Genomic DNA, 15,607 nt, shown 5'->3' on the forward strand with positions numbered 1-15,607 from the left:
CATGCAATATGCTTTTAAACACAATAATTAATTGTAGCTATTTTGAATTATTGAAGTTATAATAATTAAGAAACAATGGCATGTTAGTTATTACTAATGAGTTCACTGCACAAAACTAGAACTGATTGTTGCAGTTTCTGTGAATCATTGTTTCTCTCTCATTGGACAAAACATTTTCAGTGCAATGTTTTATGTTCCTTCTTCATTAGAACTCTTGTTAAAAGCCACATAATGTTAACATAATGTTTACACCTGATCTTTCTTTGTGTTAGACAACACATTGCATCTTAAAAGCAAAAGCGGCAAGTTACACATATAGTACAGTTCTATATATGCTTATTGAAATAATGTTCCATGTTATTCAGTTTACTCTCTAGTAAAAATGTTTAGGGACAGCAGTTGCAACAATTTTTACTTTAAGGCTTTTTTAAAAATGAAGGGCAATTGCTCATTTGTGATGGAAACAGGAATACTGGAAGTAACAACGTTTCTATCTAAATAAGATGGCCATGTTCAGTTATCATGATCCTGGGCAGCAAAAAAAGCCTGCATGTATGCTTCGAGGAGGTAATGCATGGAAGATGGAAGTATTTTTCCTCATCCTTCTCACCTTCTTTCCAAAATGCCTGTGTGCATTTCATTGGCATTTTGGGCACCAGGCAACCAGGGCTACAAGTGAATGAGACATCTCATGGGCTGGATGTTTAAACATGTAGGCTTCACTATAGTCTACCTATAGTGTGTAAATTCAGTTGCTCCAGGACTCCTCTGGTATTCAAGCTTTAGCTGTCCCTAGGCTTGGGCCTGGATCAGTTTGACTGAAAGTGATTTGTAATATTCAGTGATCTATTTCATGTAATCCCCGAAAAACAGAACAGAGAGAAGGGAACCAAAAAGCATGGCAAAACAGATCAAGAGAATTGGATTTATTGGTTATTGGGGAGGATGGAGTTAAGTCTGCAATATATCTGAGGCAGGGGCCTGCCGTGGGGCTACTGGAGAAGATGGAATTACTTGCAGCACTTTTTTTCCCTTCCTGGCAGCAAAGTGTGTTTTTTTGGGGGGGGGGGGGAGGTTCTCTAGGATCCTCTGCCAGAGAGAGGACCTGGCTGGGAACCTACTTTGCAACTGAACGCACAAATGTCTATAATCCACAGTAAAACGGAAAAAGGAAAAATATGGTAAATAATATAGTTTAAAGTAACTAATTTATAAGTTCTATATTTCTATAGTAATATAATCTTTTATATATCCAATCTTTAACAACAATTTATATCCAACTTGTATAAGAAAGGGATTGTGGTGACGTACCTACTTTTCCTTTTTCCGTTTTACTGGGAACCTACTCTCCCAGCAGCACTTGCATGGAGCGGGCATTGAAAAGTCTCTGAATTCCCTTTGGAGCATGATGGGAGGTGAAGTTTTTCTCTCTGTGTGTTTCTCAGCTAAAAAAATGCCTGGTTGTGCCCATGCTCTGATTGGCTGAGAATGGACACAACTGGCGACTACAATTACAAGAACTCTTGCAGTCTCTCTTATTTTTAAAAAAATGTTTAAACGGCACCAGTCCTCCCAATTCGAGTAACTTCCCAGTAAACAGAGTGAGGGGTTTGCTGAAAATGGACCCCAAAACTGCATGCCTTTTGTCCTAACTGCACAAGCCTACTATCCCTCTCTTCTCACCCTCAAGATGTATTTGAATTCTGTTTGTGGCTGATGATGTTAATTCTTCACTAGTTTATGCCATGAAAAAAAGCAACAAATCATTTTAGCAATATTCTTCATGCTGCAATCGGTTTTCACAGTTCTCATTCTGCAGAAAATAGACGTATGTACTTTTCACCCCAGAAAAGTATTTTCAACACATAAAATTATATTTCTGAGCAGGCATATTGCACAGAAAATAATAATTATGTACAAAAAATGCTATAGTTTGTAACTAAGGCTAGATCTGTAATCCAGTTTCTGAAACCAGACTATCTGCGTTGAAGTCTATAATGTCTTATCAATCAATCAATCAATCAAGCAAGCAAGCAATCCAATAAGCCTTTATTGGCATATATGTATATCCAAACAGTGTACAATGTAAAGTATATCATACAATAATAAAAAAATAGAAAAACTTCACGTTTGACGAACATTCAATTTGCAGACTTCGTTTAGAAACCTTGCCATTGTGAGGCAGGAGTTAAAATCTTGGGAATTTAAAAGTATGATTACTATGTCTGGATCTGATGGGTGTTTCATTGAATCTATAGCTTGCAGTAGCAAGTTTGATCTTAGTTCCTGGTAGAGTGGGCAGTGGAGAAGAATATGTGGGATAGAGTCCAATTGTCCTGAGCTGCAGAGACAGAGCCTCTTGTTGCTCGGTAATCCATTGAGCCTTCCTCTATGAAGCGGGGATGGCATAATGTTGAATCTGACCAGCATATAGGCTCTCCTGTATATGGGGTTAGTGAGCGCTGTATTATGATAGGCTGGATTTCCCTGAGTGAATGGAATTGCCATGTTTGTTGGCGAACAAGATTTATTGGCCAAGCTCTGCAGCTGTTGGTGGTCCATTGCTAGCAGCCTCTCTTTAATAAGGGTAAATGTCTCAGTGAAAGTTAGCATATTTCAGTAGACTAGTCACTATCATATCCCAGTTTCTTGATCTTTGCTAGGACTGTTGTGCACCATTTTGAGTGGTGTAATTCACTCAAGGTGAGTTGGGTCAGTGAGTTACTGGAGCTATGGAAGTGGATATGTAACCAAAATTTTATGATGGTTAGCCAAAATTGTGGTCTCTATAGAGCATTAGCCAGATTCTAAACATAAAGTTGCGTAGGGAACACAGTTTGGAACGCCAAATAGTTTGTGCAGAAATTTTGAATGAAATGATCTAATGGCACTGTTATTTGGGGTTTGTCAAATAGGGGCTCCATAGAGTATTTGTGCTCTCACCTTTGCTTGGAAGACTTGCAGGGCTGGGGGAATATATTGGTTGCCCCTGGAGTGGTAGAACCTCCTGAAGGCACTGGTACTTGATTGGGCCTGGGCCAATTGTTGCTAAACCAGAGCCCTAGTTATTTGAAATTTTTTACTTGCTCAATGTAGTGGCCCTTTACCTTCCAGACTTGCTTTTTGTTGCTTTTCCCAAAAACCAAGATGTTGGTTTTGTCATAGTTCACCTGGAGGCCATTTGTCTCATAGAAGTCAACAAACCTATGCAGGAGTCTTTCTAATCCCACACGGGAGAGGGATAGTAGGACTGCATCGTCCGCAAATAACAGGAGAGGAACATACTTTGGGCCAATCTTGGGGGAATGTCCGTCCACTTGGGCCAGGGCTAGAGGGAGATTGTGCAGGAAGATGTTAAATAGTAAGGGGGCTAGTACACACCCTTGTTTGACTCCCTTTTTGACCTGGATCGGGTTCGACAGGAATCCCCTTTGATCTATTACCTGACATAAGTTTTGGTTGTGAAGTTGCTTAATCAGAAAAAAAAAGTCTTGGGTCAATGTTGAGGGCAGCTAGTTTCCTCCAAAGCTTTTCTGTTTACAGAGTCAAATGCCCCCCTAAGATCCAAGAAGGCCACACTTAATTTGTTAGGTTTGTATTTTGAGTATTTGTTGGCTAAGTGGGCCAAGACATGGGCCTGGTCGAGTGTTGATTTCCCCTTAGAAAATCCCACTTGTTTGGGGCCAATTATGTTTTTTTTGTTTGACCCACAACTCTAGTCTAGACAAGAGAAGCTTGGCATAAGTCTTTCCTATGATAGAGAGCAGGCTAATAGGTCGGTAGTTTGTTGGATCGTTTTGGTCACCTTTTTTGAATACTGGAACCATTATGGAGGAGGTCCATGCCTTCAGCATTTTCCCCGTTTCATTCATCCTTGTGAAGATATTTGCTGGTAGGTTTGCCCACCATATTGGGTTTGCCTTCAATATTTTGGGGATAATAAAATCGCTACCTGGGGCCTTGTTTGACTTTAAGCTCTGTATCAGGTGGATGATTTCTTGGTCCCGCTGGGACTTCACTTTCGCCATTTGCTTGGGGAGAGTTTTCTTTGGCAAACACTTTCGAGAAGAACACGCCCCAGCTCTCTAGGGAGATGTCTGCCCTAGGTGGTCCCTGGGGGTAATTTGTTCTGTTTACTATTGACCAAAATTTCTTGGCATTGTTTGTTTTGGGATGCCTCCAGCAGTTGCTTCCAGTCAGCTACAATGTGGGATTTATGTTTTTGGCCCATAAGCAGTTGGAGCTGCTGTTTGAACTCCTGAATTTTTGTGAGGAGTAGATCGTTTGATGTGGATCGATAATCATTGTAGAGTGAGCTGATCTGTTGGTTTGCTAATATGCACTCCTTATCGAACCAATTTTTGGATCTGGCCCTGGGTTGCCTCAGCATTCTTTGCCAATCGTATAATTTTAAAAATACAGATTTTATAAGGGATTCAAACCCGGTGATTGCCTCCTCAAAATCAGGGTTTTCAATTATCATAGCTTCCATGGACATCACTTCATAAGAGACTAAGATATCTAGGCACATGCCTTCCATCTTAACATTCCACTTCAGTCTGGTGCATTGTGTGTAGGTTTGTTCAGGTGGGGAAGTACTGGTTCTCTTCAAATCCAGGGTAAAGGTAAGTGGGAGATGATCACCGAGCAAGTAGTTGTCTATAGCAAATGAATCAATGCCGCTAGCTATGGAAGGTGAAATCAGAAAATAGTCTATTACACTAGAGCCCCTTGATGAGACGAATGTATATTCTCCAGAGTTAGTGAACTGAGTGAGCCCATTTAGCCAGAACAGGCTGAGCTGCGTGGCCATTTTGATCAGGCACTTTCCAGCTTGGTTGCATACTTGGTCCTTAGAGTGTCGGGCTTCTGGTGTCAATAGAGAGATGAAAGGGTCTTCATCCAGGCCCTCTTCTCTCAACAAATTAGCCAAACTAGACCCTACCCTTGCATTGAAGTCACCTGCTATAATGAAGTCACAAAAGGGATTCTCAGATTTAAGATCTAGTATATAAGATGTTAATTTGTCCCAATGCTCGACTGTTTCATTTTTTCTTGGGCTACTTAGAATATAGGTGTTAACAAGGACTATTTTTCTGATTGCAAAAGTTAGCTGGACTGCTTGCGCCAATTGAGGGAGATTTGTTAAACTGGAAACAGCTATGTTAGATGAAACAGCTATAGCCAGCCCAACCCCCCCCCCCCCCTTTAGGGCGACTCAAGGACTTTGGTTTGGTGGCAAATAGGTTGAATGTGCAGTACCCTAGGATATCAACATTTTTTAAGGCCCAAGTTTCTTGAAGAGTAATTACCGATGCGCTTTTGAGGAAATTTAAAAAGTAACCATTTGATGCTTTCCCCACCCAGCTTGTTATGTTCCATGATATGAACAACTATACTGTCATATAACCCAGTTCAAAGCAGATTATCTGGATTCAGAAATTCGGTTATATGGCAGTCACATATGTAGTTGGTTTGGGCGGGGGGGGGGGGGGGGGGTTGCCCAAAAATCAGCTGAAAAATATTTTTTTTGTACAATTTTTGTTTCTTTCCTGGATAATGCTATTTCCTCTACAAAAGAGATGGAAACTTTTCCCAGAGGAAGTTCTGAATTTTAAATTTTATTGTCAATTCAGGATTCTCCTTTTCACAGTTTCTGAAGCTTGAGAAAGATGTTCTAAAAATATTTTAAATATATTGAAATATTCTTAGTTTTAACTTCCTCCACTTATGCAACCTACTTCCTGTTGCACTATGGTTTGTTGTGAAGAGGATGAACCTCAGCAACATTTCTTTGGCTTCAAAGCCCTCTTCATCTCTTATTTTACATAAAAGCACAAAGAGAAGTTAAGTAGTTTTTATGAGCTCCAGGTTGTCAGTTTGCTTAAACCTAACAAAAAACAATTAATTTTAACTATACTTGAAATTAGCATGATTCAAACCATAGTTTATCATGCTGACTTGTTTGAACAAGCAATAATTAAAACTCAGACACAGTTTTATATGCAACAAACTGCTGTCAATCAAATCTTGTAATAAAAGCTTCCCATAGCTTATTGCATGTGATTCAAACAAAGAACTGTGCTTGAACCAGCTGAAATGTTAACATGCATTTATTTTAAGATTGTAATTTTAACCTGCCTTTCCTATCCTCACCCACAATTTGCAAAAAGTATAAAATGCATAAAATTGTGTTATTCTGTGTTAAATTGTGTTAAATCCATAGAGATTTATAATATGTATTGAGATTTAAATTTATTTGCACCCATGGAAAATTTGACACTCGCCAGATAGTGATACTATTACCAAAAAACCCCAATAACTGGTGGACCCACACAGCTTCTAATATTGTAATATTCCAGGCTAAGAGAGCCCATATCCAGATATATATGCATTATGGAACTAGCCACTATGATCTAGAATATATTCATGTAACAAAATTTACTTATAAACAGAATTCGGATTGATAATCCACATAGAGAGTCTTGGCCAAGAGTTAAAACAAATGCTATTGCTGTTTTCATATAATAGGTTTGGTTTTCCTGTCTCAGTCCTTCAAGACCTTCTGTGCTACAAAATAAAAGCTTTGGCTAGAATAGACAATTGCAGCTTCAATGCGACAGCAGTGAACAGGATACTGTATGTTGTAGAGATGCTGCCTTGCACAAATGGAATGAATAAGATGCCAAATTCTTTTTAGCACTCAGTGATTGGTTACATACTGATGGATGCCTGTAAGCTATAGTCTCAACAGCAGGGGAACAAGAGACTGCATAAGAAATATATACCCCCAGGGAAGAGAGGAAGGTGCAGCAAATAGGTTTTAATTGCAAAAAAGCTATTTTAAGATTGTTCTTGTCCTATTGCACTATATTTGTCAATTCCTGAAGGATATGCTGATATACACGCATACATATATAGTCTCCAAGTGTTCTAAGATTGCCAAATAGCAGGGACCTATTATGGTTTATGTTCTGGTTGATGCTTCATAGTGTTTCACATTCAACAATTCCTAATAAATCAAGCAGGTGTATATTTAAAGCTCCTGAGATACAATTCAGTTTATCTTAAAGCTATGTCTTAAACTTTCTATTTTAATCTCCTATTATACTTCTGTGACAATGGAAATGGAAATTGCTACTCATCATAATGACTTTTTTTACCTCTGAAAAATAGAAAATAATAAACTGCTTGAAAATATGGTACACTTTTTTAATAGAGTGATGCAAATACAAGATTTAATGGTTTACAAAGAATACAAGAAATGTAGCTTACTTTCTCTTCAAAAAGCGAACATGGCCTTCTAAATGGAAGGGTTCTGAAAGCACCATGTCAGTGATTTTATTCTTTGCATGATGGGAAATTAAACTCAGCAGAGGAAATGAAACTGAGTGCTAACTTTCAGGGCAAGAGCCATGGGAGGAATGCCTTTGAATATTAATACCAAAGTTCACATGGATAGAAATTGTTTCCGTGCTGCAAATGCCACAGTCAAAATATTGTATTAGGATAGCTAATTTGTATTTACAGTAGAGTCTCACTTATCCAAGCCTCTGGATTATCCATGCCATTTTTGTAGTCAATGTTTTCAATATATCGTGATATTTTGGTGCTAAATTCGTAAATAAGGTAATTACAACATAACATTATTGAAAAGTATTGGACTACTTTTTCTGTCAAATTTGTTGTATAACATGATGTTTTGGTGTTTAATTTGTAAAATCATAACCTAATTTGATGTTTAATATGCTTTTCCTTAATCCCTCCTTATTATCCAAGATATTTGCTTATCCAAGCTTCTGCTGGCCCGTTTTGTTTGGATAAGTGAGACTCTACTGTACCTTATTTAATTCTTCACCATTTAATGACTGAATAAAACAAAAGTGCTTTAAAGCAGACATGAAGTCTGTCCAAGACAATTACACAGTGGGATTTATACAATGGCACTGCCTCTTTTTCATTTTCAAAGGGGAAATATGTGTAGTTTATATGTTAGGGAAACAGGAAAGTAGAGTTTTTCCCATTTCTTCTGAAGAGGCTCACAGAATTCACAGAGGCTCACATATAAACTGTGGAAAGGAAACTTGTGCCTATGCAAATATTTATGGTGACAACAGTTAGTTCCAGGCAATTGTCCATATTGTCTAGGGAATGGGAGCTGGAATCCCAACAAACAGCTGATGCACCACGGTCTCCCGTGATTCAAATAGTACAGTCTGAACAAGTTATGCCTTCTCAGTTCTTACTCTTTCCTGGCCAGCAACTGAATCTCTCTCTTTATACATAATTTTGTTACTCAATGCTATGGTTGGTCATAACATGCTTACTTCATTCCAAAATATATTCATTCCTCAACTATTTCCCCCACAAATTGTTGAATTGCTGCTTTGAGAAATTCTCCTCAAAGCAAATACCTCAAAGGTATTCCTTGCCTATAAAACCTTATGAAATTCAAGCATTCACCATGAGTATGGTTTTCATCTACAAAGCCCTATACAGTTTTGGTCCAAGTTATCTGAATCACCATATCTTTTTCTGCAAACCTGTCAGACATCTACAATCAACTGGGGAGGGTCTTCTCTCTGTCTCTCAAGTGAGTTTGGTGGGAACATGGAAGGGGGCCTTTTCAGTGGCTGCTCCCAGATTCTGGAATTCCCTTCTAAGAGAGACCAGGATGGCCCCATCCCTGCTTGCCTTTTGTAAGCAAGTAAAGACCTTTCACGCCAGCAGGCATTTGGGAGAGGATGAGTGGCACACCGCTGGAAGGTTGTAGATGGGGTTGTTGGGAGACTGTGAGTTTTAAACATAATTTTAATTGAATAAAATCATATCTAAATATGTTTTAATCTTAAATCCACACATATCTATTTAAATGTTTTTAATTTTTTGTATTTGCTTTGTTTTAAATTGTGACTAGATTGTGTGGTTGCTAGTTGCCTTGAGTCTCCATGGGGGGAAAAGGTGAGGAATAAAATAAATAAATAAATAAATAAATAAATAAATAAGACAATACAGTGGCTTGAAATCGCATGCACACAGGAGTTTGATGACAGGTTTGAGCCCAGGAAAAGCAAGATAAATTTGTTCATGAAAAATAAAGAATTTTACATTTTCTTGACTGGCATTAGTCACAGCCCTTGGTTTCAAAACAGAGCAGCAATTTTGAAATAGAAAGACACTGGGAGGTGATCAGCTGGACCTTAGTTATTGGATGCAGCTGGGCTCAAGCTGTAGTAGACATGGAACTCCTCGTCTTTCTGAGCTATTTTCCAATCTCTGTCCTATTTTCAAAATGGTTCTCTATCTTTACTACTATACTATCTGTTTCATTATGTGGTCCCAGAGACAGGAATTCAATTCATCATTATTCTCTGCTTGAAGAAAGGAACAAGTAATTTTAGAATTTTTCCTACTGAGAAATGATTTCAAAAACAATGCCATTTTTAAAGGCTATTTGCATTTCAGGATTTCTGCACAAAATCTGCTCATGGTTTTGATGTGTAGAAAGTGACTTTTTCCAACACAGAAAACAGGAAAAAAAAAATCTGCATGCAATGTGCTTCCAGGACAGAAAATGCTGTTTTCTGTGCAAAACAACTACATGGAATTTTTTAACATAATAGGTCCCAGACCACAAAGTTTGTCACCAAACTTGTTTTTCTCAATATTCAAAAACAAAATAGATTTTTAAAGTATTTTTGAATATTCTTTCCATCTCTACTCAGACCTAATAAATAAATTACAGTGTAATGATGAAGGGCGTCTCTTTAGAGGAATCATTTGAAAAGAATCAACAAGAAAAGAATCTTGGCTATTTTCGTAAGATAAAACTTTGATTTTAGGATCATTCAGATACTAACCAAAAAAGGTGGTGGTGGAAAAACATACACTCAGTTGCCTTTTATTGATATTTATGAGTAATGTTTTTCCTACACATGTTCACTATATTATATAAATAGTTTGGTGCACAATATTACAAAAGTTACTTAGACAAATAGGCCAAAACACCAAAAAAAAAAAGAGCAAAGAAACATGAAACAAGAAAAGCAGAACAGAAGCACTGACCCCAACAAGCCTACGGTTATAATTTTTTAGAAAGTGACCTCTTTTGACAATAAATACCTAACACCATATGAGACGCAAAGAAGGAAGTGCTTTGTAAAGGTTTCTCCTATTTCATACTTTTCTTTACTGAGACTGAAGCTAATGTTATTCTGTCTGCTGCCACAAAAATTTTCTTCTGGTATGGCCAAGTACAATTTTATAGCATATAAATATTGAAATAATATTAAGACAATAATGGTATATCTTCAAATTATTACAATGTATGGACATCTATGCAAATATTATCCAATTAAATTTTATCATTGCAAATCAAGAAGATGAACAAATAAAGAAGAATCTAGTCCATCCCACTGAATCTGGGATATATGAAATACAAAAGACAGAAATACTTGCTTCTGAAGGTGTAAAATAGTCTTCCAAGTATGAACACAAGCTTTTAATCTACTACATATTTATGAACATCCAAGAGTGGACGTCCATATAGTGAATTCATTTTTTTTCACTGTGTTTGTCTTGGTTAATTGCTCCCCGGTATTAACGGAAGTATTATATAAAGCAGTGTTTCTGAATTGAGACTTTATTGCCATCTACACTGCCATATAATGCAGTTTCATAATGCAATTTAACATTATTTTATGCTGCCATAAAATGCAATGCAATGCAGTCAAACTGCATTATATAGCAGTGTAGATGAGCCTTTTTGCATTTCCCCCTAATGCAACTGCAATTCCAACTCTTCATACTTAAATACAAATCGATATGACAATAGATCCAAATACAAACCAAATTTTAATTTCATTCTTTTTACGTAGCAGGATGATATTTACAAAACTATTAATCTTTATGGATACAATAATTTTAATTTTTTCCAATGGAAATCCCACAAACACAAGCTCAAAATGCAAATGCAAGTTAATTCATTAGACCAAATATATTCAATTTGTTTGTAAGAGGTCTTTTTCTCACAGAAGACAATAGAAAATCACAGCAATATGTATTCAAATTACATTCTCGTTTTTGCTAAAACAAAATGAATTTTTTTCCATCAAATTAAATAATGAACGTTGCTGACCAACTGCCTTTGCTCATCAACACACACTTGTAAAATATGTAGCTGATAGCAACTGTAAACCTCTTTATGAGTGCATAACTGTAGATAAAAGTAAGTTTTCACCCACCTGGGATCTTTCTGAATGCTATCAATTGAAGGTGACCTAGCCAAGGTTCCCTCAGGTGGGATGGCTGGTCCCGATTTGCTGTATGGTGATTCAACAGAAGGACAATACTGCAGCTGTCGGTAGGGGTCTGCATAATTGGAGGCTGGGCCGGCTGCATAGCTGGCCCTCTGGAAGGTCGCTGTTGCATTCTGTGTGCCGTGTTGACTGCCTGTGCGCTGTAAGGGTACGGAGTCGACACCAGGGGAAGATGGGGCTACGACAGGAAAGTAGGGACAAAGTAAAAAATTGAGGACCTGTTCACAAAAATGGTTAACCAGGTCTAGGCAGAGGAAAAAATACACACATATAAACAGGGGTTTGAAAAGAACAGGAAAACAAAAACAAAGAACATCGTCAAACCTGAAAACATAGTGAAATACAGACAAATTGCTTACACCATAAATACTACTCACAGATAAAGCGTACAAACAAAAAGAAATTGCCTAGACACTGCGGTGGCCCCTTAATTCAGTAACCAATTATTATTGTATTTTTGGAAGGACGCCTTTAAAATAGCAAAATTGCAACCTATTATCTGTATCTCTGTTTCAGATATGTCAGATAAACCATTTTAAAATGCTAAAATAAACATTTATATATCATTTCATCTCCTTTCTGAAGCTAATATTACACAAAAATAATGGAAACCATTATTGGATGACTAAAATATTCATATTTAACATTTTGATATTAAACATTTATATATCCCATCACTATACTAAGAATGGTATCTGCTTACAGAAAAGGTGAAATATAATGCCTTCTAGGGGATTAATAGCACCAGTAAAACTGGATTTCCCCCAAATTATTCAAATCTACATTACAATTTCAAGTAGAGATGTGCAAGGCACAGCAATCTTATTCCAAATGAGGTACAGTTCATTTAATTCCAAACAAGAAACTCTTGTCAGTTCCTTCTCAGTCTAGTTGATTTTTTTTTGGTCACACACATTTCTCACATTTATGGCTGTTAAGAGAAAATCATTTGACTATATCAGCATACATCAACATAGAACTAAGCTCTGGCTTGATAGGCCACAAAGAACTTCTTTGAAAAAATTGAGCTGGTACATAAATCCAGAAGACCTTTACCATTGACAACTTCAACCCAACATGATGAAAAAGTTCATCTTGAAGTAATAAAGCCCAATTTAAATAGTCCTTGGTGTAGTTGTGACCATAGTCTTCAAACAGCTAGCACACCTTTCATATTGCATTGTATTTGCTTCCAGTTTTTATAGTTATAGTTAAACAACACTGCAGTCCTATGTGTGTTTACTTGGGAATAAATCACATTCTGTGAAACAACACTTATATCCAAGTAAACATGCATAGAACCAGACTACAGCATAATATAACTCCCAATACTCTTTTGGAAGGCACCAAGAAAACAAGTCTAGGCAAAACCATAAGTTAAGAACAAAATGAGAGAAAGAGTACAGTTTTGCTAGCTCACATATGAATGAGATCTGACTATGCTTCCTGAATTTTTTTTTAATTTTCTCCTTTCTGTTAACATTATAATTAATCTCCAGCCCAAGCAGACTCTGAAAGAAGACTCAAATATGGAAACCCAAATTCCTCTGACAAGAAAGTAAAAATTGATGGATCAGAGGACATGATTTGGAGAAACAAACCAACAAGCAAACAAAAAGTCACGTAAACCTTTCCATGACCAGAACTACTTCAATATACTCTGCTTCATATGCAGCTTTTTTTCCAGTAAAGAATCCCTGGTCAGTGCTGCTGGTGAGGAATACAAGAGGAAAAACCTCACATAGCAATACAAGCAGTCCCCTAGTTACAAACATCCGACTTACAAACGACTCATAGTTAAGGATGTGGGTGAGACAACAAGAAGCAAGAGAAATCTACCCCTAAGAGGGGAAATTCACTCCTGAAAGAGTTATCATGGGAAAAGGTGTCTCGACTGAAGTTCCACAACTACCCAAATTTTTTCAAAATCCAATTATCACAGGGACAGAAAGTGAGGTTAAATCTTCTGAACAGGGGGACAGACAGCAAAACAAACACCATAAGGATGTTAGCCATTCCCAGTGCTAACCAAAGCACATACACATGCGCACACACACACACACACACACACACACACACACACACATATGGCTGGAGTTATACTTTAAAAATGTACCTGTGCCAACTTACATATATGTTCAAATTCAGAACAAACCTAAGGAACCTATCTTGTTCATAACTTGGGGACTGCCTGTACATCAAGCATCTTCTCTCCTCTTTCTTCAAAGCATGACCGTCTCCCATCACAGCCTAAGCATCCTCATTTTGCTTGAAATGAGCAATCATTGCAGGTTATGCAACCTAGATAATGTCAATGAGACTTCCCCCTCCCCCATAAAGGTACAAAATATATAAATATTCAGCAACTTCAACTTTGATTAACTAACAGAAAACTAAGGCAGGTGAACAAAAATATCCACTGTTCTATTATCAGTATCAACAGAATACTGGGAATTAAATGTAACATTGTTCAAATGCTATTGTTATATTTGGCTAGTTTTAAACTGTCACTTGTATTGAAAATACAGTTCAGGAGATGCATGAGAAACAGCTTAGTCTTCCATCTACTTGCTGTCCTAAAATATATTTTTTTCATTTAAAAGTTGCAATGGTTAGATGCAAATTCTCACCAAGAAAAGCAGTAGGTTGTAATGAATAATAGTTTGCATCTCCATTTCCTAAATGTTCCATGTGACCTTTAAAAATATCACTTTGGATACAAGCACATATGCAACATTTTTCAGCTTGAAAAAAGAAAGGTTTATTCATTCTAGTTTTGAGTTCAATATTCATTTCCTTCATGCAATTTTCATTTGATGTATATGGAACAGCAAGCTGAACTACAAAATGCAGTTGTTAATTATGGCAATGGTTATGATGGTCCAATACTGGAAAACCTTTGGTTAGTAAACATTTAAAAAGAATGCAGCAACATCTCATCGTTTTAGACCATATGCGTAAAAGCAGATATTTAGCCTAATGACCATTGTGTACGCTAACAGCAAACCTAGGGCTCCCACACCTATCTGTAATACAATGAAATTTATGGTATCACCCAGACACAAGAGTTCTGCGGTCTTAGGTGTACTCCACAGGTGCCCTGAGGAAAAGGTGGTTCATAAATGACAACACACATACACAAAAGAAAAGAAAAAGAATAGCCAAGCACATATAGAATATGCTCTTTGTTCACCAGGCATCAACAAATGTTAGAGAAATTGAATATTAGCTGGGGAAAAGGCATAAAGAGGAAATTGAAGGAAGGGAAATGCAATGCACAAACCCCCTTTAGAATGTAATACAGGTTTTATGTTGTCAAGGAGGAAATAGGAGCTTGGAGAGTGGGTGTGATTAAATGGACAGTACTATTTTCTCCAGTCATCACGGGTAGCAGCTCTTTAAGAACTCTTCCTATTCTGCTGTACACCACTTTTAATGTTCTAACACAATTCCTCCACTGACTGAAGAGTTGAGGCTAAGAGTGCTGAAAGCTGCTCATTTAGCCATGCTCAGCCATGGTGGGAAGGGGGATTTCCCAATTTCTTGCAGGTCCTAGTCCCTATTAAATACTTCATACTGACCAATCACACTCAGTGAATCTATATGAAAATACGAGGGTTGAATGAAAAGTAATGCCTCCACCTTCATAACTCCTCAACAGATGGCAGTACTGGTATGCGGCAGGTATTGGCTTGTGCAGTAGACTCTCCTCTACAGTTCCATTTGGTGGGAAGCCTTAGTATTGGATGGTTGTGTTATTAAAGTGCAAAGTATGGAACCCGATGCAGACGGTCGGTCAATGCGACTTAAGCAATGTGCAGTCATTGAATTCTTGACAGGAGAAAGTGTCACCCCAAAGGAGAAAGGTGTCACCTTCATTCTCATAACGCAAGAGGAGTTCCTGGCAAATTTCAAGTCTGTGTACTTTCATTTCAGGTGTCAGCATCCTGGGTACCCATCATGCACTGATCTTCCAATAGCCAAGCAAAGCAATAATGTGACACACACGTTCTTCTGAAATGCCGATTATGCTTGAAATTTCTCTCTGAGTGATACGATGATCATCCTGAATCAATCTGTCAACCTTTTGCTTGTGAAACTCGGTGGTTGCTGTCAAAGGACGTTCAACTCATTGTTTGTCACGCAAGTCAGATGTTCCCACCTCAACATCTTTAAACTTACTTGCCCAACGATGAAAAGTACTCACATCAACACAATCACCATAAATAGTTTGCATTCTCTGATGAATCTTCTTTGAGGTGACACCTTCTCCTATCAAGAATTCAATG

General features: G+C 37.5%; 1 protein-coding gene across 10 annotated transcripts in view; it reads right to left on the reverse strand.

Moving 5' to 3' along the window:
- Positions 1-15,607, reverse strand: part of ctnnd2 (catenin delta 2) — a 932,891-nt gene that overhangs the window by 271,690 nt on the left and 645,594 nt on the right. For 7 of the 10 annotated variants that reach the window (XM_062979377.1, XM_062979381.1, XM_062979376.1 and 4 more), the window contains exon 9: positions 11,244-11,562. In XM_062979377.1, coding sequence (XP_062835447.1) covers positions 11,244-11,562 — 319 coding nt within the window. The remainder of the gene's footprint in view (positions 1-11,243; positions 11,563-15,607) is intronic. The other 3 variants (XM_062979379.1, XM_062979382.1, XM_008108868.3) reach the window with 1 other exon arrangement.

The sequence above is a fragment of the Anolis carolinensis genome, chromosome 4, assembly GCF_035594765.1.
Source record: "Anolis carolinensis isolate JA03-04 chromosome 4, rAnoCar3.1.pri, whole genome shotgun sequence".
Taxonomy (NCBI): Eukaryota; Metazoa; Chordata; class Lepidosauria; order Squamata; family Dactyloidae; genus Anolis; species Anolis carolinensis.